Source organism: Phaethon lepturus, unplaced genomic scaffold, assembly GCF_000687285.1.
Source record: "Phaethon lepturus isolate BGI_N335 unplaced genomic scaffold, ASM68728v1 scaffold1707, whole genome shotgun sequence".
NCBI lineage: Eukaryota > Metazoa > Chordata > Aves > Phaethontiformes > Phaethontidae > Phaethon > Phaethon lepturus.
In genome coordinates this window covers 46688-70483 of record NW_010549577.1, presented here as the reverse complement: position 1 = coordinate 70483, position 23796 = coordinate 46688, and the positions used below count along the sequence as shown (strand labels likewise).

The following is a 23796-nucleotide window of genomic DNA, read 5'->3' as shown; positions in this document are numbered from 1 at the left end:
ATTTAAATCTGTCCTGGGAAAGTGACATGCTCTTTTTCCAATTTGTCTTAAGCTGACTTCCGCAGACTAAATTGTAACTCATGGTCTCTCCAGCTGAAGTGAAGAACTGACATAAAATGATGGGCTGGGACTTTGCGTAAGCAACTGCAGCCACTCAGTGTACATGTGATGGGGAAAGACTATGAAAACTGAGGAAATAAGCAATCTTGAAACTGAAAATAATACGATGAAGATATATCAGAATTAACACTTTCCATGGAAACATCTGTTCATAATAATATGCTATGCTCCATAATAATACTATGCTCCATTTGTCTTTCTGCCACAAAATCCTTTTTGAAGTTTAGATATGACCTCCACCCTTAGCCCTACTTCTCATACATGTTAATCTGCATAAATAATGAAGTATGTATGTAGACTTATGTGTAGACATCGAGTTTGCTTCACTTGCTGTTGATAAAGGAAATACTACTTTGCTCTCTGAACTTACAGAGGATACTTTAAACTAGTAGGCTAAGTTTTAATTAAACTTCATCTCTTCTAATGCACGTTTCTGGTGTGTGTGCAATTTCCAGGCTGGAAACTATGATGCTTGTTTGCAACACCTAAATACCCTTCAAGACATAAACAAAGATGACTACAAAATAACTTTGAATGCTGCTGTTGCAGAGTTCTGTAAAAGTAACCAGACTACAACAGACAATTTGAGACAAACCCTTAACCAGCTGAAGAACCAGGTAATGCAAACATATTGCCATGGTACTTGATTTTGGGTACTATTAATGGTGGTGAGATCTTCCAGTGAAATAGGAATAGAACTTCTGCCCCTTGTCCCCTAGATTTAATAAAGGAATAAGAAAGTAGTAGCATTGGTTTTAAACCTCTTGAGTCAGTTTAATAATTTAGGACACTGTTTTTATAGTTGTTTTTAGTTATTGTTGAATTTGATCTGAAGCTGAAATGTTTCAGAGATAGCCATAGAAAGACCTGCTATGTTCTTTCAATAGAAAGTTCCTTAACCTGGAATAGTTTGTGAAATAATAAAAGTGAAAATGTTACTTTACTACTCAAGTAATGACTTCTTGTTTCATTGTAAGCTTTTTGCTGGATTTATGTGGAACAACAATAAAGTTTATTAGGTTGTAACTTTTACTGACCTATCTTTAGACAGATTAGTATCTTTTTAAAAATATTTGACACTTTAAAAAATCGTAAGTATTGAAAGTTTAATGAAACGAGTGGGTTTTTTTTCAGGTTCACTCTGTTGTTGAAGAAATGGATGGTTTAGATGATGTTGAAAATAGTATGCTGTACTACAATCAAGCTGTTATTTTGTATCATCTGCGTCAGTATACTGAAGCTATATCAGTTGGGGAGAAGCTGTACCAGTTTATAGAGCCTTTTGGTATGTAGACAGAAGAGTTTTGTTCATGCAATAACTACAGAAAGATCATTCGGTCTTTCTCACTATCAGACCAGTGATTTGTCATTTGCCTAATATGGTTATAAAAAAGTAGGTAGGCTTTGGAATGAAGAATATGTTTTACTTGTATCAAGGACAACAATTCAATTTGGGGGGAAGGCACTTCAGAGACATTTAGCAGACAAGTATAATGAAACTGAAATGGATTTTTGACAACTTTAAAAGGTATTTATTATGTACAAGCTAATGAAATGATTTAAAATCTAGTATTTTCAGTCATCATACAACTTCATGGGTGGGAGTGTATTTGCCAGGGCACTCACATTTTTAAATACCTGCATTAGGTCATACGTAATTGTATGTGCTCATATCTGAATATAAAGTCTCCAGCTTTTATGAGCTATGGCACCCTGTGTAGTGGAATTGCCATGTTTGTATGAACAAACTTCATAATCCTCCTTGAATTTTAGAGGTGGCAAGGCTGAAGCGAGAGGATCTGTGTCTCAATAAATTAAGTAAACGCTACCGTGTTTCTCCTTCAGTTCCTCCTAGTTTTCAGTATGGCTGTTTGGGACTTGCTCTGTGATGCCAGCCAAGCAGAGATGTATTTGTATGGAATCCTTTCAAGTTCTGTGGGATTCTGTGTATGCATATGGCTCCATCTGTCTTAGATGCTGGATCTTTGGTGCTGATCTACCTAGACCAATTCTCAAAATCTATAAATGTGAAATACGTGTTAAGCTGTCTTTAGCCTATGCTTTTATGCTGGTGCCTTTTGAATGAATCACCTTTCTTTTGTATATGTACTTATCTACATGTTGTTGTGTAAGATGTCTGCATTTTTTTCTTGTGTAATATATTGATTTTTCTCATAATGTTGCATAGATGCCCTTTATAATATTTTTTTTCTTCAGTCATATTTGGAAGGATTGGTATTAGAGCTGTAAAATCATTTTTACTTCTTTGCTTTATACAGAAGAGAAGTTTGCCCAGGCTGTGTGCTTCTTGCTTATAGACTTATACCTGCTAACTTACCAAGCTGAGAAAGCCTTGCATCTGCTTGCTGTTCTGGAAAAAATGATTTCACAGGGCAACAATAACAGCAAGAATGGAAAAAATGAGGTAAGCTTAAAATCATATGAATGCCACTATGTCTTTACCAGAAGTATGCTTTAACTCAATCCAATATTACTCTTTTAAAATACTTCTGAATTTTAAAACTATGTTAGATCACCTGTAACACCAACTTATACACGTTAGTAATTGAGTTAATTGTATACAGCAGCTGTTTTATTCCCTCTTTCACCCTTTTGTCTTACTCCCGGGGAGCAAAGAAGTGTTTCTTAAGTCAGAGACTTGCATTGGAAAGATAGTTGTCTTCAGGGTCAAATAGACAGTTTTCCTTGTTTGTCTTGGATTATCACCATATGAGACCCTAAGTATGAAATGGAAGTCAGTGTCAGAGAGGAATTGCAGTTGCGTACCATAGTATGGGAATTAAAGCATGTTTTTTACATAGTATGTGAAAGCATACTTTCAGATGAAATCTTTTGTGTATTTCTTGGAAAAAATCAGTAGAATGAGTAGTGGCTTGGAAGTGAAAAGAGGACACTTCAGTCTTTTCCTGTTGATGGAATGTCACACATAAGTTAAAACACTTTATCTTTAAGTGTATAGTACTTCAGTAGAAAATACTAGAGAAACTCTAGAATGTGCATGTCATCCTTCTGGGTAAGAGAATTCTTAAAATACCAGAGCAACATAGTGTAACACTAATGTTAATATAGATTTCTGCTCTTCATAGGCTGGTGTGGTTGGTTGTGGATTTTGATTGTTAAGCTCAAGTTACAGTATTTGGTGGGATGTGTATTTTTTGAATATTAAATACTTATTTTTCCTCTTCATGTGAGATTGATAAAAATAGTTTATGAAAGAATTTGTAAACTGAATTTAAAAGGTGACTAATAGTAACACTTCCTTCTTTTTGTTTGACGCTCAGTCAGGTAATAATACAAATAAAGATTCTTCGAATCAAAAAGCTGAAAGTGGAGCTTTAATAGAAGTTGCTAAATCTAAGATACATCAGGTAAGTGTCTGCATATTATTTATATAAGAACATCAGTTCAAGTTTTTCTTAAAACCAAGTGCCATTTGCTTCAAATCTCGTTCAGCCTGAATTATGATACTCTGTCTCTCCATGAATTTCATGTTGTAAAACAAAACAATGAATTTATCTAAGTCTTCTGTTTTCCAAGATCCGTGTATGGGAAAAACTGACCTAACACAAAAAAACCTAACCCTATTTCACCCTATGTTCTTCTAGACAATGCAATGATTGTCTATGAAAATGGATTTGTGAATAATTTTTTTAAACTGCAGTTAGCTGCACTGACTTTATATCTGTTAGACCTCCAACAGTCTAAATCAGCTGAGGTTTTATTTCACTGTACTGTTCTGTGAAAAAAATATGTGAAGAAACAAAACGCTTCTCTGTCAACATTTGCTTATTGGTGTTTCCAGTTTAGTAGATAAACATCTGGGATTAAGAGGTTAGATTATTTTAATTAGTTTGTCATTTTAAGTGCTAGTATCTGTGTTTGAATATAGAGCAGCTGTTGACCGTTAAACAAAATGTGCAACAAAATGTGCATCTGCTTACTGTAAATACGAAGCCTATAAATTTGTTGTTGAAAGTCTGAATAGAATTTCTTAATTTAGGAAAGCTTTTAAAACAACTTTTTACTAGCTGCTTTTAAGATGTGTATAAAATATTCTGTAATAAATCTCTAGATATGGTTCACCTTGCAAACCAGCACAAGTTATTGGTTTTTATTTAACAAATTTAATTTTTTAACAGTATAAGGTGAGAGCCTATATCCAGATGAAGTCACTAAAAGCATGCAAAAGGGAGATCAAGTCTGTTATGAATACAGCTGGGAATGTAAGTTATTCTTAGGCCTATTGTTTTTCTAATCTTGATCTGTTCTTTATCTTAAAAGTGAATTTGCTAACTTTCTTTACAAAGAAAGGTCTTATTGAGGATGGATATCTAAAACAATGCTTTATGTAGTCACTTGGGTTTGTAATATCTTTTCTGCAAGTCTAATTAGTGTAGAATTTTCTTATTTGCGCTGTTTTCAGTTGCTCAGAAAAATGCACTTTATTGTTAATGATACCAAAATAACAGTGAAACACTAGGTAAATTATGAAGCAAACCAAAACCTGTTTATTAAGCAGTGCAAAACAAGTTCTGATGTCATTGGTGGTTTAAACCAGTTCGTAAAAGATTAATTCTGGGACATGCAGGTTTTGGGGTTATTTCTTTTTGTTGAAATTTTTTGGAGGCTTACCTCTTGCTAGAAAGCAGTTTCTTTTTTTGTATAGGAGTTGTCATCTCAGAATTACATCCACCATCCCAGATAAATTCTACATTAACTGAGGAGCAGGGAATATGGGAGGAGAGCGCTTCCCTTTTGTTGCCACTCTCAACAGCTGCTAGTTTGACAGAAATCCTTCTGGATCATGAGGTCTCTGTTGGCAGACCAGGAAGATCACAGCCCAGGAGGAAGTTGTTGAACTCCACAGGGAGGGAAGCGTGGGGAGGAGTGTACTAGAAGACAGGTTGGAGAAAGATCCTCTTAAAAAAAAAAAGGAGATCCTCTGCACTTAGCCATTGCCATGACAGAGTTCTCTAGAATAATGTTGGGGTTTAGAGCAGTAACAAAGAATATGCATATTTTTGTAGTTCAGAGAAGGTGAGTGTTAATCATGTGCTCAACAAAGAAATGCTACTTCTTGAAAGTATTAGGGCCTAAGCCCATGTATTTTTTAAATGGCAGCAGAGGCAAGCTGTTTGTGGAGTGATTTAACACTAGCAGTAGGAATCATAAAACAAGATATAGAATTAATTGTTGTTTTCTCCTTCACAGTCAGCTCCTTCTCTCTTTCTTAAGAGCAATTTTGAATATTTGAGGGGCAATTATCGTAAAGCGGTCAAGCTCTTAAACAGTGCAAACATTGCTGAACATCCAGGCTTTATGAAAACAGGTAAAATAGAAAACTTTCATTCTGCAAGTACTTAAATGTGTGGTATAATAGAACTACTCATTGATAGTAGTTTTAAGGGTATCAATGATTACTTAAGGGAGTAGGTGCTGAATGTCATGGGTTTATATGCTGGATATGTTTTCATCTTTCTTCTGCTCCTTCACGTAACACTGTTGTGTTTTTCATTGAATGTTCTTCTAGAAAATGCAATGATTGTCTATGAAAATGGATTTGTGAAGGTGTAAATGTAATATCTACAAGTCTCATATTTGTGTCTCCAAGACATGAAACAAAAGGCAACGTACTAGATCTAGAAATGAGATTTCATATTGTACTCAGAGGAGACTAGCAGTTGTAATGATGATTGTGGGGAAAATGCAAATGTTTTATGAAGTGTTAAGGTTTGACTTCTACCGTATGCCATTTTAAGTTACTTTTATATCTAGAAAGTATGTATGTGTAGACATGCACAGAAATATAACAGCACATAAGTGTGTAATTGTTTATATAAATAACTTTTATATCTAAATATATATGTGGTGTGTATATAATAAACATACACACTGTATATGGTATTATTTAAATATATTTGAGATTCTAGTTGACTGTTTAAAACATCAGTTGAAAAATATGGAGAGAAAGCTATGACTTGTGTCAGTAGAGAGTTAGGTTTTAAAAACGTACTGTAAAACTACTGAATTTCTTTACTACTTTGTTCAATGCTGGCTTTGTGATAGTACTCTTAATTTCTTGTGCCCTAAGATCTTTTATCTAGTAGATATTGCTGTATAGATTGCAATTAGATGATAAAAGTCACAGAGTTAGCCCTCTGAGTAAATTTTTTAAACTTCTGTATTTACAGATAAGTGTCATAGAAAATATTTGACATAATGCCTATTCTGGCATATTTTGATACTTCTTTTAGAATTCACTGTAACTTACCTGTCAGTTTTTATGCTTAAAGTTCTCTTTATAGCTTAAAATTTCCTGGGAAGTTTTATTTTCACATAACTTTTTCGCGCTAGCGTTTTTGCACAGTAGAATGTTCACTTAATAGTCTTCCTAGGTTATGATTAAAATAATTTCTGGTTAATTTGTTAATAGTCTGTTTCTTGGTTGTTTGGATTTTTAGGGTGTTGGGTTTTTTTTCTGTTTTCTTTTTTTGTCAATGGTAGCCCTGTAAAGCTTCAGTTACCAGCAGATGAGTCAAAAGTTATTTCTGTCCTTTATTATTTAGAAGGAACTTCTTACAATGTTACCTGAATATGATATATTTAGGAAGGAGAGTGTATTTCCTGCTTGTATGGTTAAATTGACGTATTTGTTTATTTTATAAAACTTTAGGCAGGTAACATCATTTGAGAATTTCCTTTTTACAAGAGCCATCTGTTAGAAAACTTGAAGTGCTTGCATGCTAAGTTCTATGAAAACCTCCAGGTGAACTTACTTGAACTTGCAATCTCTCAAATTGGCTTTATACTGGGCTGTCCTACAATACGGTGCACAAGATCTGGAAATCTGTGGCTGCTTATATATAGGTCATTTCTGGTCAACTGTCCAAGAGAACTGGAGAGGTATACAGAAATGTAGGTTATTGAAATGCTTATGAAGCAGGGACATAACTGCATACTCCACTGAAGGGCATGTTTAATAGACTACCATAATATGCTTACCCATATTGGAGAGTAGTGGGGGCATTTTTATGGGCTCAGTGATATTTTTACAAAAATGGTCTTTTGCTGTTCTCTCAGGTGAATGCTTAAGGTGTATGTTCTGGAACAATCTTGGCTGCATCCACTTTGCGATGGGAAAGCACAATTTAGGAATTTTTTACTTTAAAAAAGCCTTGCAAGAAAACGATAATGCATGTGCACAGCTAGGAACAGGCAGCTCAGATCCAGGTAAGACTTTTAAGAGGTGAAAGTAGATGGTGGAAGAGGGGTGGGCAAATCAAGAAAACAGAGGATAGAAGCTTTCAGTAACTATCAGCAAAATTTTTGTTCCATATCTTTCCACACGACAGGATAAGGAGGGTGAGAATTTTGATTGTAACTTGGTCTCAGAGTATAGTTGCTGTTGCCAGAAATAGATGATGATGAAATATGTTCTTTTTTTCTGTTTTCTTTGACATGCCATGGGGCTGGGGCAACTACTTCTCTCTCATTAATAGTCTTTGATCATCAGTCAGGGAGGTATGACAAAATAAAGCTTCTGTGACCTGTTATGCATCATTAAAGATGTTATTTGTAGTCCTGCTGTGACAGTATGTAGAATCATCAGGACTTGAAGGCTGTATGGTTTTGAGGTTTTTTTGGGGTGGCGGTGATGATTTGTTTTGTTTGGTTTTGTTTTGTTTGGGTATTTTTGTTTTGTTTTGTTTGGGTGTTTTTGTTTTGTTGTTTTTTTTACCTTGGAAGATATAGAAAATGTGGAGTGCAATAGTGTTAAATTAGCATTTGGAAGATGGTGTATTTCTCAAGCTTTCTTACTGAGCAATTCCCAGACTTGTATGAGAAATGTTCATCTATGGTTTAGTTTTATGGTTAGTTTTATCCATCTACTTTTGTTGTAAGTGTACAAAAGACAAGAAAATAAAGATTATAAGTTTTCTGCTTTGATTTATAATACTTAAGGTTTTTTCTCTTCCATGTAAATGATTTCATGATGAAGTGATAAGTTTTTCATTTCTTGTTTTCTTAAAAATCTATTCACTGCCACGCATTTTATTGTTTTTTCTATTCCTCCCCTGGACCTGTACCTAAGTGCAGTCTTAGGTACCAATATGAAGACAGAAAATGCTTTATGCCTGTTGACAGCAAAGTGGTTTTCTTCTGGAATTTATGAGTAACAAAGATGTGTATTCTCACAAATCTGGTATCCAATATTATTATATAACACTTAGCTTGAGTGACAAGGAATGTAAGTGGTTTGGGTTTAATGTACTTCAACCTTTATTAAGAATACAACTAATTTGTCTTTGATATCAGCTTTGATGTGGAAGGAATTAATTTACAGAGGGAGGCTAGTGAATTTCTGCAATGAAAGGGGGTTTTGGTAGCTTTTGGGTGTTCCCAAAGCTTTTCTCCTCCTCCCAGAGTTATGTTTTCTGCTCTCATGATCTGCACATCCAATATGACATAATCCTTTTCTGCAGGTAAAAAATTTTCAGGGAGACCCATGTGTACGCTACTGACTAACAAACGGTATGAGTTGCTCTACAATTGTGGAATTCAGCTCTTGCATATTGGGAGGCCCTTAGCTGCCTTTGAATGCCTGATTGAGGCAGTCCAGGTTTATCACTCAAACCCTCGTCTTTGGCTCAGAATAGCAGAATGCTGCATTGCTGCCAATAAAGGGGTAAGTAGATTTGCAAATTCCTTATTTAGATTGTTGTTATGAAATACATGTGATCACAGAGAGGAAGAAATAATACCTTGAATTGAACTATCCATTTTAAAGGCCTAATGTTGCAACACCTCTGTGGGAATCCAGATTAATTATTTTTGTGTATATGTGTGTTTGTGTGTTTAATCTGAAGCTGTAACAGGTGGAGGAAAACCACCATAGGGACAGTGTCTTGAGACTCAGTGTTTAATTGACTTTTCTAATATCAGAAAAATTTGAGTAGGCTATTTGAATGGTTGGCGTGAGATGAAAAAAAAGCATGTAAGTGGCTGTTAGAGCTGCTCTTCTGTAAAGTTACAAATTCTTTGCTGGAGTGACTGGTTAAGCATAATTTTGTTTTGGCAATTTGCCATCACACCCCTTTGGCATTCCAACTCATAATCTGAATGAGCAATCCTGAATTGGTTTGAAGCACACTAGATTTCTCGAAGTCATCTGATCATAGAATCAGAATCTTTGGGTTGGAAGGACCTCTAAAGGTCATCTAGTCACCTTGCAGTGAGCAGGGACATCTTCAACTCGATCAGGTTGCTCAGAGCCCCATCCAACCTGACCTTGAACGATTCCACGGATGAGGCATCTACCACCTCTCTAGGCAGCTTGTGCCAGTGTTTCACCACCCTCATTGTCAAAAATTTCTTCCTTATGTCTAGTCGAAATCTGCCCTCTTTTAGTTTAAAGCCGTTATCCCTTGTCCTGTTGCTACAGGCCCTGCTAAAAAGTCTGTCCCCGTCTTTCTTCTAAGCCCCCTTTAAGTACTGGAAGGCTGCAATAAGGTCTCCTCAGAGCCTTCTCTTCTCCAGGCTGAACAACCCCAACTCTCTCAGCCTGTCCTCATAGGAGAGGTGTTCCATCCCTCTGATCCTTTTTGTGGCCCTCCTCTGGATCCTCTCCAACAGGTCCATGTCTTTCCTGTACTGAGGGCTCCAGAGCTGGATGCAGTACTGCAGGTGAGGTCTCATCAGACCGGAGAAAATGGGGAGAATAAGCTTCCTTGACCTGCTGGCCACCTTTCTTTGGATGTGGCTCAGGATGCAGTCTGGGTTATGAGTTATTGCTGGCTCATGTCCAGCTTTTCATCCACCAGTGCCCTCAAGTCCTTCTCAGCAGGGCTGCTTTCAATCTCTTCATGCCCCAGCCTGTATTGATACTGGGGTTTGCCCCAATCCAGGTGCAGGACCCTGCGCTTGGCCTTGTTGAACTTCATGAAGTTCATATGGGTCCATTCCTTGAGGTTGTCCAGATCCCTGTGGATGGCATCACGTCCCTCAGGCATGTCAACCGCACCACTCAGCTTGATGTTGTCTGCGAACTTGCTGAGGGTGCGCTCAATCCCACTGTCTATGTCATATATGAAGATTGGTTCCAATACAGGCCCTTGAGTGACACCGCTCATCACCAATCTCCATCTGGACTTTGAGCCATTGACCACTACCCTCTGGGTGCGACCGTCCAACCAATTCCTCATCCACCAAATAGTCCACCCAGCAAATCCGTCTATCTCCAATTTAGATTCTGATGGTTTACCTTTACTTTGTCTTGAAATAACTTTAGAAATAAACATAAAGATATTATTTGGAAAGAAATATGTATTATTCTCTAATGAGGCATCACTTTATAACAGGAAGCAATATGTTCTTTCTGTAGTGAATACTCTCTACTTAAAATGTAGATACTAACATTGATAGCTTGACTTACTACTTATGGATATTTTATGATGCCTCAGCTTTCCACACTCATTTCATATTGGTTGCAAGATCTTGGGGTTTATATATATTTATATATATGTAAAACCCATATAAAATAATATAAGGTACATATTGAAAACAACCAACACCAATAACAAAACAACAATCCCACAAGTAATTCTATCTCTCTTGTGTGAATGGAAGAATTAAACTCGCTCAAGATCTTTTCTCTGTACTAAGTTCTATACTTCCAAGGATTTCAGAATTGTAACTTCTGGATTGCAGAAATAACAAGATGAGACTGGAGTCAGTGCCCATTTGTAGTATCCATGGAAGGAAAACTTTTGTGGCTGCTATTGGTTTGATACTCACTTTGAGGCTTGATGCACAGAAAGAACTTTGATAACTTTCGTTGCTGATACTTTGAGGTGGAAGGGTTGTTTTTCTTTCTTTGGAAAATTTTTGACTGAAACATCTTTGATTTTTATGTTTAGGCTCTAGGAATTGCATTACCACTTCTGAAACTATGAGGTTCTGTCTTAAATTTTAGCTGGAGTAGTAAGGGAAGACATGCATCTATCCGGTAGAGATCCTTTGTCTCTACTTTAAGGCTAGATACTATGGTGTAGGAGGTATGACTGAAAGTATGTTGCTACTGGTTTAGCAGATAGTAAGGTGAGGGTTTTTATTTTTTTAATGAATATGGTTATTGGATCAGACTGGTGAATAATCTTGTTTAAAACCAAAATATAGCACTATCTCCTAGAACTTTATTGGAAGAAGCAAAGACTCTTGTAGAGGACCACTAGAAGTATTTGGTTAAAGAGAAGCTTCCTTGCTGGGATGTTCTTATTTAATTATTTACAGTTTTCTTGATGTACAAGTAATATAAACTCCTTAAACTTCTTTTTTTAATTCTGTCTACTGTAAATCCACTATCCAAATTCACATGTAGCCTCATTTTATAGGACTAAGCTGGATGAAGATAACAAGATGTGCTCTGATTTCCACTGAAATCTTTGCATGTGATCTTCCTTCTATTCATGCAGCCAAAACTCATCTAAGGTTTCATTATTTCCTCACTCAATTGCCTCTAGAGGTTGAGAGGGATGCAACTGTAGTGTGGCTAGCCTAAAAATGACATAGGCTGAGGAAACAGAGATCAGCCTTCTTCCACCCTGAAGCTGTCATGATCACAGCCACTGGGGAATGGAATCCCTAACTGCTGAGACGTGTCGCTTCTCTGCTGGCAAAGTTTATGGAAACCCGCTGGCAGCAGACATATTGCATGTCCTCTGGGCTATCTTGGTTTCAACCTGTTGATCCATGTCTGTTTAGGATAAACCTGTATGTTAAAATTCAGGGGAGTGGGGACAGAACTATTTGTTCTTAGAAAACTGCACCAAAATAGTATGTCTGTGAAATTAAGAGATACTGTACTTGATTCCCTGTGAAACTGTAATTGACAACTTGTGTGTGTGGGGGGGGTGATGATGTAATCTAAATTGCATGATCCCATGCAGTTATTTCCACAGTATGCCTGTTTCACTCAGTGCAGGGAATGAGTGGGATTAATTGAACAAATGGCTATATTCACTTTGCCCCCCTGCCCAAATTCTCTGTTTTCCCTCTCTGGGTGGCTTCTGCACCTTTATTTACTGCACACTATCCAAATCCTTCCAAATGCAAAACTTGTAACTTTTCCCTTGGGAATTTCAATGGTAGTTATTATTTTAGCATCTCTGTTTCAGAAAATTTAAGAAAGATATTCACAATGTTATAGGAGAGGTTTGCTTATATCCCATTTGACAGGCACAGCACTGAAGTTGCAAGAGTGTTGGGTCAAAACCAGACTGACTTTGATTGTGTATGTGCTGGCTGTTGTCAGATAGTTCTGAGTACTTAGCTTTATAAAGCACAGCGAATGCAGGGGAAACATCTTTCTTCATACTAATTTTGCAATTTTCTGTGTCTGTTGTACTGGTTACAGATCACACATACATAAAAGAAGACACAGCTGATCATCTCTAGTGGAAAGCTGGGTATGAGAGACTGGATTAGCATAGGTTTTGTGGCAAAAACCCAAAGCTATGATTCTGTTTACAAGGACTGTCTTTAGCAGTCTGGAAAAGGGAAATACAGACCTCTACGGGGCACTTCTTTATTTACTGCAGACTAGCCAAAGCGGTAGATTATGCCAGATTCCTGAAGCCTAGCTTTCTTCCTGTTACGGTTGTTGTGATGTGTGGTGTAGCAGAGAGCTTGAATTCATGTCATAAAACCAGCTTGCCATTTCCTAAATTTGTGGTCTTTCAAGAAAGAAATTAACTTTGGATGCTTTTAATATTACAGGCAAAGGAGAAGTGTCTTTGAGTTGTAATACAGATATGCAACATGACAAGTGAGGCCCTAAAATCACTAGTGTGTTTAATTTGACCTTGTATCTCAATTTGCAGTAACATTCCTCTATATCTAAGTATGGATTCATATTTATGCTCTGAATTCCATACAAAAAAGTAATTTTACTGAAGCTAATTTTCACCCACTTTAGTATTTTAGTTTATAAAATATAGGTGGAAGATGATTACTTTCCTGCAATTTTTCTAACACCTTTTCCAAAATACGTGCTTTGTAGCCAAACTCATTGTATGTATTTTTAATTTGACAGCAAATGCCATTGTAATGTCCATATTCTTCACAATAGAGGCGGATAAATATTCTGAAAAGAGATAACTATTTAAAATACAGATTTAGGGTAAATTGTTCGTTACAACTACAGCTCTTCATCACTAACTTTACTTACCAACAAAGTTGTTAGGATGGCTCATGGTAAGCTGTACCATATTTACTGGGGTTTGAAATGATTCTTGGAACTGACAGTTAGGGTGCTTTAAGTTCGTTTAACCCCCAGAATGTCTGCATATTCAAAAATCTGTTAATTTAATGTAACTTTGCCTGTGTTGTGGTTCAGCTTCATGCTCCCCATGGAACAGTTTGAGAGCAGCTTTTTGAGAGAGAGTTTTGAATGCTGTAAGCAGGGAGAAAAGATGGCAAGTGTTACAGTGCCAATTCTGAATATTATTTGACTGATCATAGGATTTCTTTTTAGACATCACAGAATCACACAGAATTTTTAATATGACTTGGTTCATTGTTCGTTTGCTTTCAAAACAGAGGAGAAACTAGGTCAGTAGGCTATCAGACAAGCTGTCAGAACTAATCTGTGGTTACACTGTGTGCAGTAAAATCCCTTTGCAACACCAAGACAATAGAAGGTGCCTGATTCCTCATGGTACTTAGGCTTTAAAACTGTGCCCATATAAACTATTAATTCTTACATTTTAGCAGGGTTCAAAGTCGTCTTCCAGCTTTCACTTATTTTGTCAAGCTTTCATTCAACAGCCTTGAAATTCTAGTCCTTTTTTTTTTTCCTTTTAGACATCAGAACAAGAGACTAAAGGTCTTCCCAGCAAAAAGGGAATTGTGCAATCTATAGTAGGTCAAGGCTACCATCGTAAGATAGTCCTAGCATCTCAGTCAATACAGAATGTTGTTTATAAGTAAGTATGTTTTCTATGGGATATTTATTTTGTTATCATAGCTTTGTTAAGGATACATATCTGTTTATCAGGAGTTTTTAAAACTGTCGTGGAATAACTGTTGATTTTGAAATTATTAATATAGTGAAGACAGAGGCATGCTGAAATGCTTGATGAGTCCTTAAATATCATTTGGATGCCTGCTCTGTGATGGCCAGCAGAGGGCCTAACTGTGTATTCGTTGTAACTAAGAAGGGCATTAAAGCTTAAAACTGATTTATCTGAAATTTATATTTTCTTTTAGCTAGATCTGTTCTCTTTCTCACTTAAAAATACGTATTCTCAGTAATCCACTTTAGAAAAGTGCAGGAAGAATCTAGTTGTTCTGCCATAAAACTTCAGGAAGTGAAGCCAAGAAAAAAAAGATAACTTCTTGTAATTATGTGGTTGAATCTGCCCGCTCTATTTGGGCATTGTGGTGTATCTTCCCTATACAAGAACAGAAAGATACATACATCTTCATAAATTAAATATTTTATATTACAACATGATATAACTTTTTTAGGATAAATTTTTTTCTGCACTCAGATCTTTCTGGAGCTCTGCTTTTATTTTTTTAATCTAGTACGATCGCTACTCACTGGCTAACTTCTGTGTCTCTTTAAGTGATGGGCAGTCCTCAGCAATACCTGTAGCCAGTATGGAATTTGCAGCGATTTGTCTAAGAAATGCCTTGCTGCTACTGCCAGAAGATCAGCAGGAGCCAAAGCAGGAAAATGGATCTAAAACTAGTAATCAGCTGGGGGGAAATACAGAAAACAGTGAAAGCAGTGAAGCATGCAGGTAAACAGAATTGCATATTTCTTTTTGTCCAAAGTAACTCTGGGCTGACAGTCTGTGTCTGCTACTTATCCTGTTTGGCCACCAGAAAAAAGTAACGTATTTGTAAATTCTCTAAGAAGTGTTGAGATGTCCAAGGAAATCGTTTGGCTGCTCATTGTTTTAATTGCTGGTATGCTAATTTAAGAATCAAATACTAAGTTGACTTCTACCATTACTAGTGGTAGAAATTTAATAAATTAGACAGTGAAATTCTTTTTTTCACTGGCCATCTTTTTTTCTGTGCTGCAAATGTTATGTTTTCCCACACCCTTCCACTGTGCATGTTGGTATTTCTCTAATTGTAAGTGAGGTTTCACATGTTACAGTGATTTTGTGTGTGTGCGCACGTGCGCCATGTACTTGATTCAATATATAAATGTCTAGCAACTCAGCTGTAAACACTTCCCCATGATCAGATTTAACATTCATCAGCCCTAGTATGCTTTGTTGTGTTTGTTTTTAGACTAGAAATGGGAAACTAGATTTAGAAAATAAGTAGGAAAGCAGCGTGGAGCTATTCCTTAATAAATTGCTTCCCCCCCTCCAGCGCCGCCCCCCCCCGCCCCCCAAAAAGAGATATCTCTCTCTCCTTAAAGCTTCAGAAAAAGTAACTTGTAGACAATGTATGTCAAATGTTAAATAGCAGGAAGGTGTGTTAATTTTTTGTGTTGATCCTGATACATTCTGAACTTCCTTTTGAAGAGTAACTTTGTTGGCCATAGCCTGCACTTTTATTAATGACTGTTTTGAGAAGGAAAAAGTGCCTATGTTAGAACTTGAACTACTTAGAGAGTAATGGAAAAACACGATGTTTTTGTCAGACCCAAGTACAGATAAATTTTAACAAGATAAGATCCATTTGTCACATGGCAGGATTTACTGCACATATGCTGTGTAGGCACAAGGTGCCTCCTCATATATTCTGAGGTTGCCTGGAGATAGACTAGGGCTAGGGGTCGGTGGCTGTTACTGCTACAACAATATTAGAAGGCTGTTCTCTGTAACCCTTTTTTCCCAATGACAATCTTTCCTGTCAAGTGACCAAATGATTTATACAAGTCGGGGGTGGGAGGGTGTGTTTTTTCTTTTTTCCTTACTGAGGTTGGAGGTTGTGAACTAACTTCCTCTGGCAAGCAGCGTGTGGCCCATCGAAGATGCAGCTTCTCTGGTTTAAATGAGACTTCAGTTTTAAGCTTATGGGGCCCACTAAGGGGCAGTGATAAAAACAAAATGGTGGCCCTTACTCAGACAAGACCTTCTTTTATTGTTTTGTTTGGGGGAGGGGTGTTTGTTTTTGTAGGAGTGAGGAAAGGAAAACATGCCCTGTATGGGAAGGTCCTGTACTACCTTCTGCTTTCAAAACCAGATGCTTCTTCAGCATTAAAAAAAAAAAAAAAAAGGACAGACTCCCTGATATCTCCCAGTGGTCATTTGCAGATTTCAAAATATCCAGCAATAGAGCAGGCTGTTCTTGAATTTGTGTGTCACATTCTGAAAGGTTCTCTAAGGATGTGTTCCTTCTGACATGGGACCCTCTGCAAGAGAACAGTAAAAGATAGAAGGCATTTAAAGAAAATCACACTAATTGAACAGGATGGTTTTGAAGCAAATCCCACTAATTGAGCAAGCTGACTCTGAGACAGATTATTCTATTACAATAAAACAGTGAGTATTTTCAGTGGTTAAGAGTATTATTTTTTAATCTAATTTTTGGCAAAGGCATGAGGTATATACACTACAGCAGTGTTGAGTACAGGTTTCCTTGAAGTCTGTTGCTATCTGTTTTGAAGGTCTAAGTTAGAGTTATCTTACCTGTTTGTAATAAACAGATATGAAATGACATTAATGAAGAAGTTCTTGTTAGGTGGACAGACTCAAGTGTCAATTCCAATTTTTTTTGATTTGTTGTTTCTAAACCTCAGTGTCTCTCTGCCAAGGTGCAGCTGTTAACCTTCTCTTCAATTCTCATTCCAGAACGAGGTTGTCTTTCAGCTTATTGGAGAGCAAAGTTGCAGACTTTTTAAGTAGAGTGAATGCTTGCTCCTCGAAAAAAAAGCCAAGCGTAACTTTAAGAAAGTGGAATCTTATTTAAAAAAAACAAAACAAAACAAAAAAACCCATTTTGAAGTAATAAAAATTAAGGTAGCTCTAAGTCTAAATAAAGCTGTAGAACTTTGTGGATTATTTTTCCAGAATATTTATGTAACTAGTTTTTAAGATGTCTAGGGAGAGAACTCGTTTACTGCTTTTCTTACAGGCTAAAAGAAGAGAAGCTACAAATGCAATGAGTTCTGCATCTCTCCAGTTTGAAGTTCTTGTCCTACACCAAACTTCAAAAACAGCTCGAGGCTGTGGAGAATGGTGTGGGTTGTTTGGTCTGTCAGTCAAATCCTTCCCAGCAAATGTCCCCCTTCTTCCTTCTCAAATAGAATGGTTAGGATAAGAGCATGTGCCTTGATTTTTTTCATAGCTTAATTTCCCTGTTTTTTAGGCTAGAGAATTTTTGCTGTTCTTTTAAATGGAGTGAATAAATATCAATGCTTATTACACTGCGATTTTTTAATTATTTATTTATAGTCACTCCCTATAATTAATACGCTGTTTTTATTCTAGCAATAAAAGTCATGAAGGGGATAAATTCATTGCAGCTCCACCTTCTTCGCCTTTGAAGAAACAGGAATTAGAAAATTTAAGGCAAGTAAATAATATAAAATATTCACCATTAAATGAGCCCCCTCTTAAACTGTGCTGTGATTCTGGAGTCATTAGCTTCATTTTTTAAGCATTTGCAGTGTTGAATAGTAACTGTTAATCTAAGGATGCCTTGTTTCAAATGCGTGTGCTTCCATTCTTCTGGGCTTTGAGTCTGAACAAATAGAAACCATTCAGAATTTCAGTTCAGAAGGTATATCAGCCTGATCCCACTGTTATAGGCTTGGCATTATATATTGGGCAAAACTAAATCAATAATCAAGTCCCATAAATGAGAAAGCTATTGTCAGGTTTTTAGCTATTGTGATTGGTAGAAGAGGTGGAAATTACTGCATGGTACCTTTTCCCTTTAGAGCCTTGATAAGGCTAGTTTGGAATTCAGCCCCCACATTATATCCTTGTTGGATGGGGGAAAAAAATTACAATGGTAAAAGCAGCTATGCTGCTTTCAAATGAGAACGGTGCTCCTTTCAGCAAGAGTGAATCCATAGTTTGCATAAAATAGAAAGAAAAATTGCCTCTGTCCACGCGTTTGACTTTCTCACCATGGAAGAACATAGGTAAAATTTGATTGTAGACTTTTTCATGTTCTCAGAGATCCTTAAACTACTTGTTCAGCAGTCTTGAGTGCTCTCCAAACAGAATAACTCTCATGTGTCTAAATAAGCATCATGCTATCTGGAACCTCTTTAATTTTCCCCAACAAGATTATCATTTGCTGGAAATGTTAATTATTTCAGGTGGCTGACAGCCCATTAAAAATCTCTCTGGCTATAAAGCTTGCACCTGTTTAGAAGAAGAGAAATCTGTTTTAAGTTTCCATTATGGACAAAGCATACTGTAATTTCCCACTTAAACTCTTGGGTAAACACTCTGTTCCAGCCTAACCCCAGGTAACCTGTGTTTTATAATGACCAGCTTAACCTTTACTTTGCTGCACTATGTGTAGCAAATCTACTTGTATTCACTTAAAAGCAATTTAGCAGGAATCTGTGAGGAGACATTACTGAGACCTTGATTACTTATTCTGAAGGGGTACAAGAGTATGCTACTCAAAAAATAGAAAGCACCGGATTAAAAACAGTGATGTGGGCTGGTTGTGTGATTATTTTGTTGTTGTTTTTGTGTGGTTTTTTTTTCCCCTCTCCTGACTCTTGAAAATGTGGTTGCCACATGTCAAAATTACGTGGTGTCACATTGTGATTATTTTTTTTTTAACACATAGTCTTTTCTTTCACAATCAATTGTTCTTATCTACTGATGAAACCTGAAAACATGTCAGGAAAACCATATCAGTTTAGAAAGAATTACACTGCTTCTGGTAAAGAACATCGTATAAGGAAAAGAAAAGCATTGATTTATTTTTTTGCAATACTTACTTTGGTGGTTAAATCCAAGGGACTAGACATCCCTAGGGAGTGATTCTGCTAAAACTGTTTTAAGTTTCTGCAGATAGCTGTGACAGGCAAAATACGTTACACTCAAATGTTAGTATATTCTTGTAGTCTTGCTTACTAAGGAGCTAAGTGAGAAAATTAAAATTATTGTCTAGTAAGGAAAATTAGAAAAAAATCTGAATGTTGGCAAGGATGATTCTGAGGAATAGCTGTCTATTCAATTCAGTTTTTCCTTGTTAAGTCACTGGATTGAAAAACCTCTATTGCTTCTAGAACTTAAATGGGCAAATTAAATGCTTTTTTTGCATGACACTGTACAGTTGCACATCCTAATAAGAGTTTAAAATGACTGACTTTGCCCCTAAATAGTTCTTAAAAATTAAAAATACCATCTACAAAAGGCTTATGTGTCATATGTATTGTTTGGTACTTGCGCACAAATTAGTTGAGCAGACTATTCTCATAATAAGCGTAATTCAACTGCAAGGTTTTAAAAGGGACAAGCAGAAGTCTGAGGACACCAAACATTGCTAAGAATTTATGCATTGGAAGTAGAAACTCCAGATTTTTTTCTGAGTTTCTTCTAAACAATTCTGCTTCTCACTGCTTCTTGTCCTCCGAGAAGCCAATTCCCCTGCTCTGCGCTCAGCCTGTGGTATGTTTCAGCACACCAGAACAATCCAAGACTGTTAGGATACATCAATAATCTTATTATTGATAATATTTAATCAATTTCAATATTATTGAAATAAGGAGTTCTGGTACGCCACAGTGCTACATTTGGAACATTTTGTGGATTTTATTGTGTAAGTTGAGATGGATAGCAACAGACCTTGTTGTAGTCTTTCTCCCTAGATTGAACAACTTTTTGTGAGAATGATAATTTTTCCTTTCAAAGTATCGAGAGATAAAGGAATAGTTTGATCACCTGCTTTGTCCTGAACAGATTTGAACTGCAAGCCCTTGCTATAAGGCATGTGATGCAATTTTTATGCTTTTTTTTCCTTTCTTTTGACTCTTCTGTTGGCCATCTCGAGTCCATCATTATGCTTTCTTTATTTTATTTACTTAGTATTTTTCAAGTGTGCATACCCTAATATTGTGTATGGTATCCCAGGAGCATAACTGGCATTGCTAATAATTTCATAGGTAATACTGTAAGGACCACCATTGCTCACCAATATACTTTGTCTCTTTTCCACACCTACCCAGTTTTGCCTCGTTTATCCACTTAAAGGTTGCAGTGATCCGTTTGGCCTTGTCACAATACTGTAAGCTTACAACGATTATCACCCGTAGTTGTTTCACTCTCTTCTTCCTCACTCTCAGTCACTGCGTAGTTCTCCCCCATTCCCCACTGAGTAAGCACCATCTGCATTCTGTATTTCTTAATATTTTGGACTGTTTTGCCTGCGTTGAAATGTAAAAAGCAGATAGTTTGTATCACTGTTGTGCTCAGTTAGCTATTTTACATTATTTCAGATTAGTGATGTTATCTAAATGGTGTAGAAAGGCCATTTTTGGTGCCTTCATGGTAAATTTTGAAGAACTGGTTTTGCTCTGTCTCACCCTTTGCCTGAGAAATAAGCCAAGTCAGATGTGGAGTTGAGTTCTGTAAACTTGCAGTCGGTGTGGGCTGACAAATCTTGTTGCCTAGACCTACACAAGAGGCTGTTTGACATAATCTGCCAGTTTAAAAAAACATTTTTCTTTTTCCTAGTGCAAAGGCAGTTTTATTTAGGGCATGTGGAGGCTCAGTGATGCTGGAAGTCTGCCGTGCTCAAAGGCAACCTGTGGAGTTTTGTCAGAATCCTGACCGGGGTGAAAAACTAGTTTGTCTTTTCCCTTGTGGTGCAATTCTTCTGCTCCGATTAGCTGTCAGGTCTCCTGAGTGTTTGGTTTAACTGGCTCAACAATGGATCCAAGTGCAGAAGAACAGTGCTGCAGGGAAGAAAACCTGAATATTTTCCTCTTCTTTAGATGGCTCTTGCCAAAGAATCTTGACAGTTCTTACATGGCTTAAACAGTGAGAAGTCCTCAGAGCAGAGGAGTAGGTTTTCGTTTTGCTGGACTTGCCTATTGTGTGACCGGAGCGTGTCTTGTGTTTGAATTTACACTTTCAGAAATAAAAATAGGCTTTAAAAAAGCGGTGGGGAACTGAAGACTCATATTGATGTAAAGGGTATTAGCAACCAACGCTACAGGCCTTGGCTTGTGTCTAAGGTTATTTAGCTAGTGACACTTAGCATCTCTGCTGGTTTAAAAGCTGTGCTTCCTTGAGGCAGAGTTGAAAAGAAGCTAGTTAGAAGCAAGCTGTTATTACAGAGACTTTTTTCCCCTGTTCCCTCCCCCTCCCCAGTCACAACCTTTCAGAAATATTTTAGGTTTGGGACTTGAGCTGGGGAAGCTTTCCTCTCCCTCTCTCAAGCTTTTGTATATGTTCAGATTTGATGTGACATCTGGGCATGGTGGAGAGGAAGTTGGGGGTAGGGAGAAACACTGGAGAAGTTTCTTATCCTGCTTGTGCATAATTAAGGAGCATGCTTCCTGGGAAAGGGGAATAAAGGCACCCCAGGCCCTGCCACGAATTACATGACTTACTGCTGGACTGAAAGTGGGCTTGACAGTTGCCAGAAGGTTGGTGCGGTAATAGCCCACCTACCATCGGGAGTCGAAGGCTCTTCTCCCATCACTCCCAACCTGAGACCCCACCAAAGGGTCCTGAAGGAGGACAGAGTCCATGCTCACAGCAAGGTGTTGCAGCCCACGGCAGGCAGAGGCTTGTGCCCTGAGGACAAGGCAGCCTGCGCTGAATGATGTCTTACCAAGTGGAAAATATCTCCAAGTGCGGGGATATTGTTGGGGTGGGGGGGAGTTGTTACAAAGTGTGAAGCTTAGCCTAATGATGGCATCCTGACGTGGGGTTACTGTTTGAAGATGGAAAATGTGCAAGTAGTTCAGACTTCATTACAAGAACTGTCAGTGATTTGGTGGGTTTTGGAAAGGTAAGAAAGTCTGTGACAGCAACAAAAAGCCACGTATCAATCAGAGTCTTGGCAACGGATTAGAGCTCTCAGTTAAACATGAAACTGGAAATGCCAAATTCTCCATCGTTTGTTGTCTCCCTGTATGCAAACGTTGTACAATATGAGTGAAATATGTTACAACTTGATTGCTACTACGTGTCTGTAGATTGTACTTTACAGAAATCTACAAATCGACTACCCTTTGCTGCAGCAGAAGGGGTGGGCAGGGAAGCACAAGTAAGAGTACAAGGCAAAACAAATAAAAAGAGGGTGGGAAAGGGAGACTGTCCATAAGAAAAATGACAGGCGTATTGAGAACCATCCTTTTTTAACCTGTTATTTATGGTCAGAATTTCAAAATCTTGCTGAACATACAGTGGCGGTCCTTGGTTTATACTGGTAGAATGCAATGTATATACCTCGTGCTTCAGAGAATGCCATTGAGGCCATAGGTAACAAAACACTAGCTCCTTCATAGTTTGGTGCAAAGACATTATTTAAAGTTTATAATTTATTTCTTCAGCACTTAGCAAGAAATACAGCTGCATTTGGAATCAGAGAATTCTCCATTTAACGTATTGGCTTTCCCCCCCTTCCTTTTTTTTTCTTTTTTTCCCCCTCCAGGTGCTCAATACTTGCGTGTAGTGCTTACGTGGCTCTGGCTTTGGGTGATAACCTTATGGCATTGAATCACGCAGATAAACTTCTTCAGCAACCAAAGCTGTCAGGGTCTCTTAAGTAAGTCTCATGTGGTCATTTCTTCTTTCTCAGCCCTGCTTTTTGCTGGAGAGTTCTGAGTTGAAGCTTCCAATGTCTGTAGCTGCTTGCCAATTCTGTATCTGATGCAAAGAATTGCTTGGCCCGCTCCTGTTGTTGTTGAAGCCCTGACTAAATGTTCATTGACACGCAGGAACGTGAGTCCCCTCGTTTGTGTACAAATTCCATGTAATTGGGAATCTATTGCTGCTTTTGTTGCTATTTGCTGATCTCCAGCCATGGGGCCCAGGCAGTGGCAGGACCGTCAGGTCTCTGTCCTGATTCACTGCGGGGCTGCATGTGCTTGTGTTGGCACAGCAGAAGGGGCAGGAATGAGCAACTGGGGGTAGACAACATCAGCCCAAGCCAGTATGCTGCTGAAGGCTCACTTCTGAAACTACAGGCTCAGAGGACAAGGTTTGCTCAGTCAGTAGGGTACCAGATCTTGGGTGTGCAGGATGTCGGCTGCTACCATTGCTTGTATAGGCTTCATTCTCATGTATACATCTCTGAAAATTCAAGGGAGGCAACTTTTTAGCCCCATCCTTCTGACCTTGTTTGTGCATTTAATTCCCATGTCATACACGGGATAAAATATAGCAGAGGTTTTTATGGTAGTAACATTATTCAAAACTGGTAATGCACTTGCAGAAAGCAAGCTAACTTCTGCTTATTTTCATATGCTGGCAGCATAAAAATGGTCCATGCCAATTAAATTCCTCAGTTCCCATGCTTCAAACTTCTGCAGAAGTTCATCTTTTTGCACAGTCGTTGTATAAGCAAGATTTTAGCGGAGTTTGCAAGGTCACATGTAGTTCTATGAAGGCAATGTTACCATTCTGTAATGCAAGAAACACTAGACGACAGTTTTCTGCAAAGACAGAGCGCCATGTATCTCGGTCTCAGGAAACTGGCTTTTGT

The 23796-nt window shown here is 37.6% G+C and overlaps 1 protein-coding gene across 1 annotated transcript in view; it reads left to right on the top strand.

The window, feature by feature from the left end:
* The window catches only part of CNOT10 (CCR4-NOT transcription complex, subunit 10), a gene marked incomplete at its 5' end in the record, with an annotated part of 31382 nt that overhangs the window by 2322 nt on the left and 5264 nt on the right, over positions 1–23796 (top strand). Inside the window, 12 exons of the mRNA XM_010290286.1 lie at positions 576–737; positions 1255–1405; positions 2400–2545; positions 3423–3509; positions 4281–4364; positions 5353–5470; positions 7222–7371; positions 8625–8827; positions 14002–14123; positions 14769–14945; positions 17598–17678; positions 22744–22857. Coding sequence (XP_010288588.1) covers positions 576–737; positions 1255–1405; positions 2400–2545; positions 3423–3509; positions 4281–4364; positions 5353–5470; positions 7222–7371; positions 8625–8827; positions 14002–14123; positions 14769–14945; positions 17598–17678; positions 22744–22857 — 1595 coding nt within the window. The remainder of the gene's footprint in view (positions 1–575; positions 738–1254; positions 1406–2399; positions 2546–3422; positions 3510–4280; positions 4365–5352; positions 5471–7221; positions 7372–8624; positions 8828–14001; positions 14124–14768; positions 14946–17597; positions 17679–22743; positions 22858–23796) is intronic.